Genomic DNA, 18644 nt, shown 5'->3' with positions numbered 1-18644 from the left:
TTCATGTCCGCATTTGCAATTTTGAGGAAAAAGCACAGAATTCTCCCTAATAAAGTATCTGATAATTAAAAAAACTATTGGCTACACATGCAGTCTAATTTACATTTTGAAGAACACATGAAATAATGGTAGTTATGGTTTCCTGAGTAGAATGACTTTTATAAAAGTCATTTATAAATGTGCATTTATGTACATTTATATTATAAAAGTGCACTGTCTAATTAGGGCACAGGACRGTTGTGCACTGCAGCCTTGGGCCTAAACTAGGTGACTACTGCCCCTTGCAGTTACAATACTGATCGTGGATATAAATATTCCAGTAAATGTTGAGTACATATAGAGAAAGMAAGCTAAGAAGTAGAGAAAATGTAGAGAGAAAAGAACACTGAGCCTTTATAATGAAATGCTGGCAAGACAAGTTTTAAGACAGAGCTTTTTAACTATGTACAATAGACCTTTTTCTTGGCTGCACGCATGTACTTTAACACAGGCTGACAGATAGGCCTGCAGGAAGACTAGGGTAGTGTTTAAAACAGCCTTCAGTGCAGTATAGCAGTACAATGTACACTTTTATCTGATGCAGCCATCACCCTCAATTTCTCAAGTTATACAAAAAAAAATGCAGAATCAAGGACATCTGAAATCATATCTAAAAGCAAGTGGTTCAAAATTAAAATTTCTAGTGTGGTCAGCTACCAAGTATCAAAGGAGAAAAAAGTACAAATGCTACCATCCTGCATCAGGATAAAGCTGTTTACTGCACACACCAACGTAAACTGTCGTCCTTTACAGGAATATATAATCTTTGTCTATCTAGCTTCAGAATTCAAAACATATTTATCCTCACAAATGGCACTTGAATGCCATTTAATACTAAATTTGTTGAAAAATAGCATTTCATCTTACAGGAGAAATGGAGGGAGAGCCCTTTATCTAGAATCACCTCCCAAGGCTTTCAATAGTGTTTTAAATGATGAGGAAGATGTTCTCTTGAGAGGTGGAACATGGAGTCATTTATGAACTTAACCTGGAAAAATTGTTATTTTTACTGTATATAGGGAAGTATTACAGTAGGCTTTTCCTTAATGCCTAATAGCCTGTTGATGAGTAAACCACATTGCAATGTAGAAAATTCATTTGTTTCCTCTTAAGCCAGAGGGGATTTGAATCATATTGCTGGGGAGTACTTTACTAACTGGGTGTTCTTCTAAAAATGTCACCAGAACTCACTGCAGCCCAGTGAGCTCCATGCATAGTTGAGGAAGGAAATTTGCTCTTCCCAGCATGATGTAGAGGCAGCTTAGCCACATTGATTCTGCAGCAGCCCTACGAGAGGCTCTGCCCCTCGGTTAAGTCCATATGGAGGCTGGGCATTATGCTCTCTGTCTCCTTAGTCTTTTCTGTTGCATTTTGTAGAAATCATTAAATACTCACTGAAGCGAGGACTGGAGCCCAGCTGTCCCAGTTCCCTGGAGAACAGACTAATTACCAGGTTGCAGAAGGAATTTCTACTTCTCCCACACATTCTGTCTCAATGACTAAGTATTTCATAAAGTTGGAACAGCACCAGCAGGAGTAATGCCTCCCTCCCTTCTATTACACTATACCTTGATGGCTAGAGTATTTCCCTGAGAGGCAAAAATCTAAGTTCAAATCTGTTCTTGTTCAGTTCAAGCAAGGTTTTGAATCTGTTTACCCTTGATTCAGGACAACTTCTTAGTCATGAGGCTGTAATGTATTCTGAGATGCATATCTTCAAGTTAATTCTGCTGTAGCTGTTTTTTTCCAGAAAATATTTGGATATATCACACAGAGTACAAGAAAAGTGGTTTCTCTAGCCCAGTGGCTAGCAGTTTCCCTGGAAGTGAGTCATCTGAGCTCCCGGAAATATTATTTTGATTATCTTTCAATTAAGTTATAATTGTTATATAATGGTGTGTTTCATGCCAATGGAACATCCCATTCAATATGAAGCATTATGGGTTGAATTTTTCATTTTGGTGAGCAAAGTGAACATTTAAGGTTTGGTTTAGATAATGAGATCTCTCTCCAGCCAAGTTTCTGTGTTTGGCAGCCAAACAAAGAAACAAGTGGTTCGTACAGTCTCCTGTGAAACATGCCTGTAATGACATCCCACATGTTCACTGAGTGCAAAATTCTGTAGCTGCCCGATTCAACAAATAACCTGTAAACCCATATTATGAATATATGTCATTTGGATTATAGTATTAAGTGTTGCATTATCTTTTCTCACTGTCTCATCCATTTTTATCTCACAGAACCTGCTCTTTAGAAAACATTGTTTTCCTTATATCTTTCTGCACAGATAAAACATGAATCCCATTAAACACATGATGCCAGAACTCCTGAAATCTCAAGTGTAGCATTGCTCTCTAAAGCTTTGCCTTAGAAATAGGCTTAGAAAGACAGGCTGCTTGGTTTGAAAAGTAGGGTACTATGTTCTGTTGAGCTCTGATAGCAGGTTTAATGGTGTGTTTGCTTTTTCCGTCCCAACAGAATCCTTGCTGAAGCCAAAAATCTCTCTTTCAATGCCACACTTGCTTTCAATGCTTATACTAACATTAAGGATAACACGGATGAAGCTGAAAAAGTTGCCAAGGAAGCGAAGGCTCGTGCAAATGAAGCTATGCAAGCGGTAAGAAAAATAAGCAGATTGGGAAAGAAGCTTAGATCTTCTGCACTGTATTTTATATCCTAGTTTCCATGTTTTGCCATCTTACAACTTTGCTTGGAGATTCCTGCTGCCAAAGATCCTTGTGCTGAGATCAGAGAGCTACATCCTGCCAAAGCAACATCTCTCTTTAGATTACATCCCTGTTTCTCCCCATCTCCTATTTCTTCATCTCCTTCCCTTTTCTTTTCCTTTTTTCCTTCCTCCAGCTTTCTGTCTTTCTGTCTCTGCCAGTCACTCAAGCCAATAGCTGCTACAGGAAAGCTCCAACTTAGAAGTGTAGGTCATGGCATCATTACTCTGAAAGCAAGTTTGTATTTAACAGATGTTTTKTACAAATGTAAAGAACACCATAATTTAAATAGCCTAGATGATTTAAATAGCCTAGATGAAAATACTCAAAGACACTTCCCTGCACAGAGGATGAACTGTGAGCAGGGGTTCTAGAGGTTCTAGAAGTGGTGATGGCAGAAAGTTTTAGTCATAAAACCCATAGAGCTTCTTTTCTCAACTGCCAGTTTTTGCAATGAAACCCCATTGTCAGTATGAAGTACTCTGTGTAAATTCCAGGAGGAAATGGAGTGAACTTCTAAAAATAGGAGTCTCAGATAAAGCCAACCCTTCCACTTGAGTCATCATGAGGAACTCKGCTCCAAAATGCTTTTTTTGTGATCAGGAATCATTCTGAGCATAACCAGAATTATTTTTAATGTCAAATATCTAAGGAGGCAATGGCTAATTTATGGAAGTCAGTTTGACAACAAGTGACATGCACTTTGCTGGCCTACAGACAAGAAATAACCAAGGGGATGACACTGTGGCATGAAATCGCCAGACCTTATGTTTGATTCCAAAATGTGTAGAAGTACAAGTAGCTGAGCAGCACTTGTAGATGAATAAAATATCTTGCAGAAAATAACATCAGTCAAATGGATTAGAAAAATTGCAAAAGCAGTACTATGCTGCAAAGATCTGCATTTAACAAAGGGATAAAGCTGCTGAAGTATTTTTATATTTTGAAACATTTTTTTTTAACTTGTGGTTCAAATAACACTAATTACCATATTTCTCCCTTGATGAAAAATGTTCACCTCACACTTTAGTATGTGCTAGTTTTCTATAAATACAGTTATTTGTTTCACTGGAACTACTAATTAACACTGCCAAAGTAAATAAGGAGCTGTGGATTTTTTTTTCTTCTCATTAGGATTTGCTCCTTTGATGACTCACAGGGAGTGAAGCAGATGGATGTTTTGAAAGTTGAGTAGGAAAAAGAGACGTAGAGCAGTCAAGACACGAAGTAATTACAGTGTGGCTACAAAAGCAAATACATCAGACAGTGAACAAGCTGACTGTACTATGGAGAGAAAGTGGATGGATAATCTGAAAGGGGTGGAAGCGAGGCACACACAAATGAGTAGCAAGGAAGGAAACTCAGACTTGATTAGGGCATGATTTTACACCCCTTCATTGTATGCATTCATTAGAGAGGGTTGGTTTATGTGCTGTGTATGGTAACAGGGACTTATTTAATAGAAAAAAAGAAAATAGAGTTATATACCTTTTAAATATATTAGGCTTAGTATCAAGTAGAGTTAATAGGTGTTTATTATCATATTCCTGCAGAACAAGGATTTTTTTTAAATTGGTGAATGACCCCATTAGAATTTTATCCTAGATTTCAAAATATATAAAAATATATTCAACAACTAAGTATGGAGTTCAGTCCTTCTTTCCTTATGCTGTTCTTTCTCCCTCCTCCCTTCCTCTTTCTGTCTTACTGTCTTTCTTTCGAAAAGACTGCTGAAAGTTTGCACATCTTTGTTCAACAGACTCTATCTTTCTGTAAATCCCAGGGAATTTCATTTTAGCTGGGCTTCTCTAGGAGAACAGGAATGCAGCCTTGCTCAGGGCTACCTGAGCATCAGGTAGGGCTACCTATCTTGTAGAAAGGACTTGGGTCTCCCAGACCCTAAAAGGGTCCTTGAGCCCTTCAGAGAATGACTTTCCCCCTGAGCTTAAGTTTTCCCAGGGGTGAATTCTAATCCTGGGATACCCGACAGCAGCAAGTTGGTGCATAAGTAGCCACTGGTCTGATTTTTAGATTGCAACCTGCAAGTCATTGGAGCAAGTAATTTTCAGGAACCTTAGTGGCTTCTGAGGGTTTTTCTGTTTTTATTTTGTTTGTTTTTTGTTTATTTTAATTGGAAAAATATTTTGTTTTCAAATTAAGCCAATGTTGCTAAAAGCAAACATGAAAAGATGTTTAAAATACACTGTCATTATAGGAAGCCTGGTAAATAACCCCCCAAAATGTATTAAATATGTGACAGAAGAAAAATCCTCCCAAGCTTTATATGATAGATTTGTTCTCTGCTTTAAAAGCAAAATAAATTCATCACAGATGAGAAATCTGTAGCATTCAAGCAGCTTCCACATGCCATTAATTAGCCTAGGCAGCAACTGACTGAAGAATTGAGTCATGATAATGGATCTGGCTAGTGTCTCACAGATCATGGCTATTAAGTACAGTTTGGAAAAAAAAAAAAAAAAAAAAGAAAGAAAGGAGGTATATTTATTGTTCTTGGGCTTTTTGGAGAGAACTGGCAGGCTGGTAACTGGAGCCACAGATGACATGTTGGGTGATTAGAGACCTATTTCCCCCAGTGCTTTTAACTCCCTGTGTAGTGGCACCCAACCAGTAGGTTGGGGTTCTTTAGATATTAGACATATAACCAATAGCAAATAAATCCTCCTCAGGAAGATAACACGAGCTGCAAATCAATCATGAGACTGTGATACTTCAGAATTATCAAATAATTCTCAGGATTAGTAAAAAATATTTGTGGCCTTTTGTATAGATAAAAACTCATCACAGTATGTATGTATGTAGGTATGTAAAATAAAAAATCCTTTAACTTAAGAGTCAAGGAGAACTGTTTTGAACTGATATAATACAGGTCTACAAAACATACTGCAAGTGGGCAGACAAGTTCAGCTGTGTAAGTCTTAAAACTGCCTTTTCTATCTTGGTATCTTGGTACCTGTATCTTGGCTGCACATGGCAAAAATTGCTGACATGTCAGCAGTCTGGGGCAATGTGATGTCTACTTCATGCTTGCATCATGAAACTCCAGAAGTTCCTTCTGTGAAGTCCCCTGCAGTTCTCAGTCTGATACATGTTCAACCGTGCTGTGGCCATGGCTACTCTTCTTCCATCATCTGCCTGTAGTACATGTCCTTGTTAGTTCACACTAGGGATTCACACAGCCATCCCTAGGAGATCTGATGGGATCTCCTCCATCCCAAAAGAGTGCCATAACCCATCAGGCTATGGGCTGAGCCTTTTCACTGTCTTGCAGATGCTGGCCATTTGGCAAAAACAGAGTTCAAGATTCATTGAAATACCATGAAAAGGAACACAGAGGAAATATTTATTACTAACTTCTTTCCTTACCCATAGTTAATACCATGGCTAATTATAGGTTTTCTGTAATTCGACAGGTGTTGTCTTTTAAACACCTTCTGTTAAATGGTCTTAAAATGTTTGCCACACCCTTGAATGGGAGAAAACAGACCACTAAGGGTGATGTGTGGCTTCACTGGCAGCATTTTACAGTATAATGTTATGCACTTAGCCTCTGAGCCAAGGTCAGGATTGCCTCGCCTGCCTGGGTGCAGGCTGAGCTTGCCTTCTTGCTGCAAGGTGCCGCCGAGCGCTCAAGGTGCAGAAAGGGCGTGCGGAACGGGACCAGGGGGCTGCAGAGGAAAATGCTGCCCCCAAGATATGCTCAGTGGAACAAATGGAATTAGAACGCAAATTCCACAGGTGGTGTGATTTTCAAATTTATTTGGAAGCACAGTTTTTCTCTTTTTCTTTTTTCCCTAGAGCAGTTTTACTGCTTTAGAAACCATTATCTAACACTATCTAAGACTCTTGGATATCAGCCTTGATAAGGTCATGAAATGGTTCATCATGTCCAGCACTGGCTCCCTGCACTCAGTCTTGCCTCAAACAAAGTCAGAAAAATGTTTGTGATTTTCTTTATTGACTTTACCATAAGTAAATATCTGATGAGCTGTAAGAAAGATATTTTGATTAATCTTCTCATTCAGAATTACTTCAAAATAAATATAAATAATGTCTTTAATCAGCATGGATTTATTTTTCTCTGTAAGTGCTTTCTTAGTATTAACTTTATGCTGAAATCTGGTTTTGACAGAAGTGTCAGCTCCGACACAATTATTGTACCTGATTTGATGAACTTCCTATTTTTGCATTGCAAATTCTGTCATCCAGTTTCATTCTATCAAAACTGAACAGCTTTAATAGCTAGCCAGGCATGCCCAGTGATTTGTTAATAATGATAACAACAATCATTAGTTTTGATCCATGATCACAGAGTGATCATTCCCCAAGTTCCGATGCTAAAGGGAAAAGGAATATAAAAGTATTATCTGACTTGACAGGTGCATCTGTCAACAAATCTGGTGATAACATTTGTCCTTCAGGAGCAGTCTTTTTTTTTTTTTTTTTTTAAATTGGCTAGTCTTTTTTTCTGGTAGTATATGTATTTTTCTACAAAGCAAGCTACTATATTACTTTTTTAATATATTTTTATATTTTAAATTTATTTATTTAAATAAACACATTATTTAAATATATTATATAATATATGAGTATATTGAATATATGAATATGATATATACATGTTTTATATTAATTTATAATATTAATTTAAATTATATATTGCTATATTAGGTAATAAAGCTAAACATCTAGGGGGAAAAAAGAATTTTATTGAATTTTCAAATATATATCCGACTGATTTTTTAAAGGAATTTGTTCACATAGCATACTATTTTAAGAAAGCCTGGAAATAGAGCAGCCATATGTGCCTTGTTACTTAAAATCACTTCTGCCCATGATGAAAACTATGCATACATTCATGTCCCAGTGACATGGCAACATATGTCATGAGATATTCCCTTAGTGAGAACTTTATTGTGGCCTTTGCTTTGGATCCTTGGATACTTTCAWTCCCTAGAATTTTTTTTTAAGGCATGAGCAAATCCAATATATGCTTTTTAACATGTCCTGGTGAAGCAATGTACATTCTGTAGTGTGCAAAATAACCCACCTCTGGGCTTGCTCATTATATAAATAATGAATACTAATAATAACTGTGTCACTTAATTGACACATAGTTAATTTTTGAGCATATATATCTGTCCTAGAAAATTAAAAGTAGCTGCTGCTTAATTACATACTAGTTACAATGCTCTGACCCATGACTAATGTGGAGTGTTATCTGGCTGTCAAGAGTGTTCTCAAAGAAATGKATTCAGTGTGATGTGTGACCTAAGTTCATTCGTACAAACTGAACAATAACGGGTTCAGAACCTGGAGCGTATCTTATCAAAGGAAAACACTAATCCAATTTAGAAAAATAATTCTTCTTATTGATCACTAATGCACTGAAGATAGTTTTGAAAGTTTTTTGAAAGAAAGAGATCTTTAAATACCATGATGAAGGATAGTTAGTTAGTAATAAGACTTTTTCAAATTAACTGTAATTACCCTTTCTTCTTTTTTAACTATCTTTTTTCTCATCTTTTCTTTATCAGCCTAGCAATTTTTTGAATATAGCCACTAAGGCATCTCTGCATTAGAATCTGCACTGGCTCTGCATTGGGTCCAGTCTGGCTGCTGGGGAAAAGTACTGAACTACATTCTGTTCCTAGCTCTCATGCAAGCACACGCTTAAATTGCAATAGCCTTTCTTTTCCCCTCTGTTTTTCTCTTTGTTTTATTTACTTATTATTTATTTATTTATTTTGGAGCAAGTTCTGCTCCTAGAACCCAGCCTTTGCATTGTACTATAGAGAGTTTCTTCTTTTTCAGGAAATTAAGAAGATAAAATTATTTTGTTGGTCTCTTGTAGGCCAATAATAATGGCAACAGCATATACTTCACATTGACTTTCATTTAAAATTTAAGATGGCTGCTCATGTAGATCTTCTTGTATCTTTTATGACTTCAGATTTGTTCAAAGTTATCTGGAAAAATAATGTTTGGTACGCGTGACACTGCTTGTTTGCTTACAGACATCTGGTCCTGAAGGATCATTAAAGGATGGCGCCAAAGGCTCTCTTCAGAAAAGCTTCAGAGTCCTTAATGAAGCCAAGATGCTAGAAAATGATGTCAAAGGTATGTACARTATGTCGCTTTCAAGTCCATTAAATACAAGAAAACCCTAGTGAGACTGTTACAATTACAGTAYGGAGAAGTTTTGTCAACAGATAAAGAAAAAAAAAATGTAGACCATAGATCATAATAGATCATAATTGTTCTTAAATTGAACAACTAAAAAGAAGTCCTATATTTTGGGTCCAGACTTTATGCATGAATAMAGGTATACTCCATGTTTTTTGTGGATACACAAGAAGGCTAAGGAGAAGGAAGTCTTGGTCTTCTCTTACTGCAGTATGTGCTGTTATTTAACGGTGAGCATAGGAAGAGGTATGGGGAGGAAAAAGAGATGAAAATAGGGATCTGGTTTACTAATTGCTCTAACATAAAATTGGTACAAAAACTAGTTCAGCATTATATTGTTCTTAACAATATAGAAGCTTGCAATGCCAGCCAGGGATACCAGATCTCTTCAGGCTGCWTGTGAAATTGTGTCAGAAAAGGGAAGCATTGGGAGATAGGATGACGATGTTTGCCAAAAAGCAGGCAATGGGAAGAAAATGCTGKTTTTTTTCCTGCAAAATGAAGGAAAGAGAAATATCTTTGAAGAATGTGAGGTTTGCACCAAAATGTACATGGTTGTTCCCCAGCTGTAAATATGTGGCTAACCAAATCCAAACTATACAGTTTGTAGATTTCAGACAGTATCTTGGTTTCCCAGTGAAAATTTAAACACTTTTGTTTTTCTGCACTTTCTATAGAAGTTTCTATTTCATATACTCTCCACTCAATAAACCCCTAACAAGGATTTGGACAATGCCAGTTAGTGGGATTTAACAGATAGTGAGTCAGGATAGGCTCTGTTCATAAACTATCTGAATATTTTCTCATCAGTAAGTGCATGGCTGTGAATGTGTTAGTCAATTAGTCACAGTCTGAGAAAGTGGCACAGCAGTCAGTATGAGCACAAGCCAAGTACTTCATGCTCATACCTAGAAGAGGAACAATTGCTTGGGTAGCAGCTCCCTAGACTGAGACTGAAGAGAGAGGGTAGATCACGTGCTGGGTAGCAGTAGAAAAGGCAGATGACACAGGAGAATGCAAAAATAGGTGTATGGCTAATGCAAAAATAGGTGTATGGCTTATAAAACATGTGAAACAGCCCCTCTACTCCCTTCCATCTGAATAGTGCTTTAGCTGGCTTACTATCTGCAGTGGTCATTTGCAGAGAATCTGGAAGACCTCATGAAGAATAATTGGAAATTTAGGAAAGAGGGGCAAGATAAAAGCTTGAAAACATATTTGGTTTCCATACTGAAAAGAAGACAACTGAGTAGGGACTCAATGTCCTTGAACTATGTAAAGATTTCTGCAAATAGGAAGGGACTAAAGTATCTCCAACTGCATTGTCATGGATCACATTAGGAAAATCTTTCTAGTTATTAAAGTACAGAAGTGCTGGAATAAATTGCTTGAGTTTATGGAATTTCAACTTTGAAAATCTTTGAGAACAGGTAGGATAGACATCAATTATGAAGGACAGGAGAAAAATGATCTTTGAGTAAACATCTATTCTAAGTCTATGATTCAATGATTGCTTGAGCCGTTGCGTGAGCTTGTAACCAAAAGCAGCATTAATTCTTGCATCTTTACTTAGACAGAYTGTTTTACATGTCTTCTAAGAAAATGCTGCAGCACTAATGAAGCATCTGTTTAGCAGTAAGCAACAATTCTTTTCCACAGCAGTCTAGGAAGGGAGCTGAAAAATATTCTGTTTAGGAGTATCTTTAAATAAATCTGAAGGGAAGTAAACAGTTATCCACTCTTGTCATGGAATGAGTGGTGGCAGAGTTGGGTAACACAATGCACTTCACTTGTGTGAAAGAAATAGCAATAGATTTTATTAATATTGATAATGGTTTAACAAGATTATATGGCAAGATCACTTATTTACTGCATGGGGTACAGATATACACAGAATTACCAAGGAGACCCTCCTGTTGAGTGACAGGGCTCAGATTGGGCCCCTTGCTTTCCAAGCTCCTTCTTAGAGGGGAGTGMAGCTGGATTCGATGCTAATCCCAGACCTGGTCAACAGTTTATGACTAAAGAATTTAGTGCCCACAGATCTGTTGCAGCAAGGATCTCTCAGCCCTGAGAAGTACMTGTGAGAGGCACCTCTGCTCAAGAGGAGATCCTGGCATGCAGCCTGCTGCCATGAAAGGAGAGCTCAATGAACTCTTGGGCTGTCCCATAGTTATGGACTTCTAGTCATTCTTTCATTTCAGCCAAATTTTGGCATATATATACTCAATTGGCCCTTATCTCCCCATCGGAAGCAGCCTCAGGACTGTTATTGATGATTCCTGTCTGAATGGTGGAAGAGATCAAAGAGGCAACCACCAGGATCGGATAAGGTCATTGATGGTTAACACCTGAACAGGGCAGGGCTGTGGCTGTATGTGAAGAGTCAGGTTGGGCTGGGAAAGGAGCACACCCGTCACGACTCAGAAGCAGGTCAACACTGTTTCACATGCCTTCCTTTGTGAAAAATGATGATGAACRTTGGTGCTTTAGTCTCCAGCTTTTTACGTCTACCAAAGCAAGTTAAAGAGTAGGTAGTGTTTGTGTCGCTGTGTTAGTAAACACTTCAGGAGAGATGGGTCAATGCAACTTATGCAAAGTTTTGTTGTGTATATTTTGAAAAGTTTGTGTCCAGTCACAGCAGTTTTTCAAAAATTTTTCATACTAAATACATTTAGTTTAATCTGATTGAATTGGCTGAAACAGTTGTGTTAAACTAGTATTAATCAGGGATTAAATGCATAGTGGGAAAAGTGATACCAGCTAAAAATCTATACAAGAAAACAGATCTAAGACTTGCGAGACAAAAGAGGTGGGGAGGAAGACAGCTAGTTTGTAGCTTCCTTTTTTTTTTTTTTTTTTTTCAAGGTAAGTTGGAAGCTCACCATAGGAAGATCTTTGTTCGATTGTTTCTTGCATCAGAAATGGAAAATCTCATGAAGTATACATTCTAGGATGAGGTTTTAGCTCTCTGTCCTAAAGATGATGCCTGAAGCTTTTCTGTCATGCTACAGTAGTTAAAAGTGTTTTTTACTAGAAACAGGACACATTTTGAAAACAGATCCAAATCTTTTGGATTTTAACACATAAAATTTCCATTGACCTCCTGGKAGATGCATTGCTAAAAAGCATAAAGCATGAAGGATGGGAGCCATACAATCCAGAGTAATCTTTTGGCTATTACTACCCTCTCATTTCTTTTTGGCAGCCCTAGAATCACAGCTATCAGAACTTGCTAACAAGTAGAAAAAGGGTATAATGGTTAATAAGTTCACTGATCACTTTTCACTGTCATATACTTTTTGAAAGTTAAAAAATGTGTATTACTTCAACAGCTCTGGGAAAAAATTGTGGCTGCAGTAGCTGGTAAAGCTTGGCTGTGTGTTTAGGTTGCTGTCTGCATAAAACTCTGCTGTGACTCTTTAGTGTGAGGTTCAGTCCAGACTTAGGGCTAGAGGGCATGTTACAGTAAATATGTCGCAGGGAATCACAGAACTAGGGGAGGCCAATTGATGTGACATGACTGGAGCACAAGGAAGAGGGATGCTCTCGGTGCCTGTTCCTGTGGCTCGCCATGGCTGGATGCCCAAAGCAGCAGTGCTGCCTCTGCCTCGCTGCGGGGTCCCCTGATGCTGCAGCACAGAGCCTGTGACTATGGATTCTCCCCCCACAGTTATACTAGAGTAACTGTGTGTCCCACGGAGCACAGGACTGTCCAGGTCAAACCTGAAAAAAGAGTGTTTTAGACTCTCAGCCAGATTCTACTGAAGGGATCTTTGAAAGTGCATTATTCTCAGATGTCACTCCAGCCAGAATTTGAATATCTGTTTCATAATTCAGCAGCGAAGATCTAAACATTCAAAATATAAGTATAGCAATTCTGATGCAAGCAGGGAGCAATGGTTAAAATGCACATGCTAAATTTTTGTCTATGTTCTTACCCCATTCTGAAGGTTAATGAGATGGGTTTGCCTTAATGTTCTCTGATATGACTTAGATTAAAAGTGCTTCGCACAGTCAAACGCTCTGCACTCTTCACTGCCTGCCTTTTGCAGCTGATGAAATATGGCCATGCTGCACAGCTTGACCCACACAGATCAGCTRATGTTGTGCCTGGAATGCAGATACAGAGGAGTAAAATGAAATGAGAGATTTCTATCTTCCCACCCCATTTTTGCTCTGAAGTATCCCTGTTGCCAGTATTCTGAGGATTAGCMTTTTTGATTGTCTTGGTGTTTCCAGGATAGAAGGTGATAGTTTAGATTAAAACCAGCAGAGTAAGTTTTTCTTATAATTCTTACAAGGTCTCTGTTTTCAGAATCTCTCTGGAAATGAGGAAGTGAAGGATGGATGATGCGCACTCTGTAAAGAGCTGGTAGACAGAAATGATCATTAGTTTAAAATTTCTCTGTGAACTACAGGTAGTACATTAGCTAAAGTAATGAAAACCTGCAAACCATTCAAGTAATATGTCCTCCAGCCCGGGCTGTGGTAGAGGGGAGAATGTTTTCTTGCTACATTATGACATTCCCGGATTTGTGGCCAATTACAGTAGTTATAAAACAGCTGTTAGTCAAGAAAACACCACCAAAGAACTGCTGAAAGAGTCCTTACAAAGCAAMGCTCCCGACAGAAGCTATTAAAATGGAGATTTAGACCTTTTTCTCTCTATAGGGATAGGAGTTAGAAGGAATAATCCTAGTGGGAACAGCAGAGTCTATACGTAGCGCTTTGGCTAAGAAAGAGTTTTGAAATTTTGGCTACAAGTGAGTGAATGCTGCCTGCCAGTTTCATTCACTGTTTGCCTTGAGGGATTTTCAGTTTGCCAGGAGCAATTTCTCTTCCTCATAATTTTCAATTTACTATTTAAAAATACACTAGCCACAGTGCAGATATGAGACAATATACAGGCTTTGTCAAAACTGATCAATAAAAGACAAGAATAAGACATATAAACTCCTCTCCAGCTGGAGACTAGTGTCAGATGGCTACAGAAATTCAGCTCATGTTGTTTCTTTTTGCCTAAGAATTGACAACTTGAGCGAGAGTTGTCTTGTCTGACAAGTGAACATTTTTAGCTAAAACATTTTCCAGCTGACAGGTGCAGCTAAATCCCTTGTTATGTATTCTCCTCTGCTTTGGGTTTTAGCTGACCTGACACGTTGCATTCAGCAAATTATTGCATTCGTTTTGTGACCAACAAATCTTTGTAGAGAAACTACAGTCAGAGTGAAAAAACAGTCTTTTTTTCCAAAAGACTGGCCATCATAAGCTGCATTTCTCTAGTTACCTCCCTTTCCTTGAATTAGTCCTGCTTCCAGTTTTTAAGGTCTTAATTGTTTGGGGGATAAAAAAAAATAGCCTGGCACCCACCATCCTCGTTATAGTGTGAGGCTGCAGGGTGCAAAAATTCTACCTGCAGGAAGCAAAAAAACATCCTACAGATGTGTTCATCTTTGCCAGTCCGTTAGTGTAGCATCCAGTCAATGAAATATAGGCTACTCCTTGACAGATTTGCACCCTTCTTTTCTATTTTTGAGGGATATACATTGTATAGCATGACCTTAGGATTCCTTCCTGGATAGGTTCCTATGGAAATCTGATTTTGGATATACTATCCCCGGATATGGGTGTCCACTACCATTGTAATGGTGCCACATCATCTGCATCTAACCAGTGGCCCATGTGTATGTGGTCTGAAGAGACATGAATAGTCTCATAAAAAAAAAAGAAAAAGAAAAAAACAGAAAAAAACACTGCTACAGCTAAGTTCTTAATGAAGCATATGACTTCTGTTTATTCACTCTGAGGAAAAAGGGGCATCAATTTATTCTAGAGCACAGGGTTTATCTGTAGAAACACAAACAAAAATTGAAAATGTTTGTTCATGTTAACAGAGCCAGAAATCATAACGACCCATCCTGGCAAAGTCATTCATAAGCCTGCTAACTCTTTCGGGTTTAATTTTAGTGATGCATAAATAGTTTTGTTGATTTGAACAATAAACACTACYTTGATTCGCATCCTGTGCCATCTTCGTGCAGAGGTAATCGACTGGAAATGTAATGGCAATAGATTGTGCAGAGTGTTTCTCCACCTGCACTTTAGAGGGAACTGACAGGGCCTGGCACCTTTCAGTGCTGATCCACTAACCTCTTCCGAGCCTATTTTCCAAACTGTTTTCCAAACTGTTATGTAGTTTGGAAAAACTTTCACGGTAGCTGCCTGTATTTTATCTTACCTCAGTGATTAACTGAAGGGTCTCAGGTCTTCTACTCSCAGCCCCAGCATTCTTTAGAAATGCTCGTGATTAAAGGAAGGAGTGGAAACCTGAAATGTAATTTGCTCAATTTATGATGAACCGACAAAATTAGCTCAATGTGTAGCAAAGAGGCTTCCTAGGCAAGCTAGAGTTACTCCAAAAACACTAGTTACTCCAAAATACAATTTCATATTGTTATCACTAGACAAAATGACCTTGAAAAAAAAAATTGAAAAATGAACTTGTCTGAAAAACTAACCCTGGGCTTAGTAGCTTCACAGATCTCTTTTTAAGAGCCTCCCTCGGGTCATTTATTTATGGCTTTATTATTCCAATATTAAAGAAAAAAAAAGTTCAAGTGAATTTGAGGGATTAGAAGAAAAAATATGAACAGATGGAGTCTGAATATTCAAATTCAGGAGTTCCAGGGGAAATTCACTTATTAAAATTCCTGAAAATTATTTTGCTGGTATGGTTACAAAGCTGAAAACAGAAGTGTGGAAATATGATTCTTCAGAATTGTGGAATAGTCAGCATCGTGTTGGATCTGACACAGTAGAGAGAAAAAGATGTTTAAGACTATGCAAAAAAGTTAGTACAAGCACTACCTGAAGTGAATCAAATGTGTAAGAAATATTAATACACTTTATAAACACTAGCAATCCAAAAAGGCACCRGGGACATCAAGGAAATATCAGGCAGACTGTAATTTCAAAATTAAATGGAGCAAATTAAAACAAATTTATCAGAAATACTTAATAGGAAATGAATTCAGCTGTAGTCTCAAACCATTTATGACAAGACTTTCATATGTTTGTATCCTAGTTTAATAACATCACATTATCAGTTCATCAGTGAACTTTTAATTCATACAGAATTTTCCTCATGTTTATTCTAGTATTTGCTCTGCTCCTTGCAGCTCTGCACAAACACCCTCTTGTCTCTGGGGCATTTGGCTGGTAGTAACGTTTACAGTGGGCACTCAAGGATTTCTGAGTCACTCTAATTTAAGGAAAGTAAATGGATACCTGTCTGAATGATATTCCAAACTCAAACTTTGAGTCATTTAAATTCCATCCACTATTTTTCTGTCACATAGTCCCATTTCTGTAGTATCAAAAGATGCAATCTGGAGGTACTGGCAAGACCCAGCCATAACTGGAGATTACGTGCAGGAAGTCAGAACCCTTCTTTAGCCAGTTGCTTATTCACCCCTTTTTTTCCTTCCCCACCCTTGGAACAGAGGCTGTTACTGCCTTTCCCCTCTGTGACTGATCTTCTGCCGTCCTCTGCATGTTGCTGCTTTTGTCCTAATTGAAATGCAAGCATTRTTCTCTCTTACTTGCTCTGTTTATTTCCTATTTAAAAAAAATCGCTCCTTCTATAATGTCAATTTTGTATTTTCTAATAAATCATCTAAAATACGGTTTTAAAAGTTTTTAATTCATATCTGTTAATACATTACTGTAATTGGTTTATCAACCAAAGACAATCAAAGTCTGCTGTGGTTCATGTGCATATGAATCAATTGTAGAATACTTCCTCAAAAATTAGTGGGGCATATACATCATATAGATCATATGAGGTTACCAGACTTAGAAATCTGGAAGTTCAGATATTTTAAACAGTTGAGCTAAAKAATTTGCTGCTTTGGGTAATCTTCTTTGTGATAGCAATCAATTAAGCAATTAGAAGATCTAAAAGAGAGAATGGAAAGAACAAGCTTGTCTGTTTTTATGATCTCAGAAAATGTAGTTAATGGTTTCTTGTGAGTAGTGTGCTTTTTTACATTCATAGTTTGAAAAATCATTACCATGCTGTTGCCCTTAAAAAAAAAAAAAAAAAAAAAAACCCACCCAAAACACACTTTTTTATTCAAAGCAATTGATGAGGACTATTAACTTATCTGTAAAAGAGTAGCTCGGTTCCATCAATACTATACAGGATATGACACAACTGTTCCCTGATTTGTACTAGCTTTTCAATTAAAAAAAAAATCTATGACATTTTATGGAATGCTTTTTCCATGCTCCCTCAGTCCTCTCTGCCCCACACTCTCCCCCTGCTGCCAAAAAAAAAAAAAAAAAAATTTAAAAACTGTTTATTTCATAAGAAATAGTGTGCCCCTGAGAAAATCCCAYGAGCACAGGGCTGTGGTCACTCTGAGCAGGACAGTTAGCTGATCCTTCCCTCTGTCCCCTCTCCTCACAGTCTTCAAATGATTTGTTGTAAGCAACACCCTAAGGAAGAAAATATGAAGAGCAATTTAATCTAGGAATCAATAGTGGGACTGAACACCATGCTGCTTCAATCTATTGCTGGGTCGTTATGTGGATTTGGGTAAATCACTCCCCCTGTGATTGCCATTTTTTTCTTTTCTTCACAAACCTTATTAAAATTGTTGGTAATAATGCAGTGCTAGACTTTCTCATTTACACAGTAAAATATGTTGATGAGAAATGGCTGGCTTATGAACAATCTCATTATTTTGCCTTGCAAATTCTCTCTGTAAGAGAGGATATTGGAAACAAAGAGTTAAAACTTCCATATATTTGTGCACTCTTGATAGAAAATGAGGATAATTTGGACAGCATGAAGAATAGATTGAAAGATGCTGATGAGAAGAACGCCATTCTCCTGCGAGCTTTGAATGATACCTTTGGAAAGCTGTCAGCCATTCCTAATGGTAAGCGGAAAGAGTGCTCAAACACTTGACTCATTTCTTGTTTCATTTTCCATCGCTTAGCATCTACCTGATTAATTGTTCTCTGTGTCCATATCGTGTCCACTTTGACCATTACTAAAGTCATTTTGTTTTTATTTTATACAGATATTCGATTAAGATACTATGATATTTTATCATTATGTTAAGATAAAGCTATTGTATTAAGATGAAAATAAGTTAGAGAGAACAGAACCAAAACCAGCTGATTCTGGTTTGTATTTTAGCATACCAGAGGGTGTGTGTTTTTCTAATTTGCAAAAGGTCGGTTTCAGGAAGAAGAGAACTATGGTATTAGGCATTAGGACTGAGAGACAGGAATTCTTTTCTTTAAACCAGAAAGTGCTTTTTATGAAATGACTATTGTAATGAACTATGCTTTTTACAGTGATCCCTAATCAAGACTTAGTTTAGTCCAAGAAGAAATACTTACTGACTTCACAAGCGAATCAAGATGAACTTTGCTGTGTTTGTTTTACTCTTCTACCACTGTCAGTGATTTATGCTGCAGGATAATATATTGTCTTTTTTTGGTGTTGCATGTCTTGTTTGGACTGTAAATTGCTTAGGACTGGAACAGACTTTCTTTGAGTTGCTCTGCACACTTAGAATACTACRTAAAAAGGAAGCAAAAGAGAAACAAAATAGTTTTGCTGTGATAGTGACAGGGAGCTACGATATAACTTCATTG

At 37.5% G+C, this 18644-nt stretch overlaps 1 protein-coding gene across 1 annotated transcript in view; it reads left to right on the top strand.

Annotated features, from left to right (window-relative positions):
- LAMA2 (laminin subunit alpha 2) overlaps positions 1 to 18644 on the top strand; it is a 253501-nt gene that overhangs the window by 189149 nt on the left and 45708 nt on the right. Inside the window, exons 39-41 of the mRNA XM_026039256.1 lie at positions 2518 to 2656; positions 8801 to 8903; positions 17801 to 17917. Coding sequence (XP_025895041.1) covers positions 2518 to 2656; positions 8801 to 8903; positions 17801 to 17917 — 359 coding nt within the window. The remainder of the gene's footprint in view (positions 1 to 2517; positions 2657 to 8800; positions 8904 to 17800; positions 17918 to 18644) is intronic.

The sequence above is a fragment of the Nothoprocta perdicaria genome, unplaced genomic scaffold, assembly GCF_003342845.1.
Source record: "Nothoprocta perdicaria isolate Ctin4 unplaced genomic scaffold, notPer1 scaffold_226, whole genome shotgun sequence".
In the NCBI taxonomy this organism is placed as follows: domain Eukaryota; kingdom Metazoa; phylum Chordata; class Aves; order Tinamiformes; family Tinamidae; genus Nothoprocta; species Nothoprocta perdicaria.
This window is presented reverse-complemented; position numbering and strand designations above follow the sequence as displayed.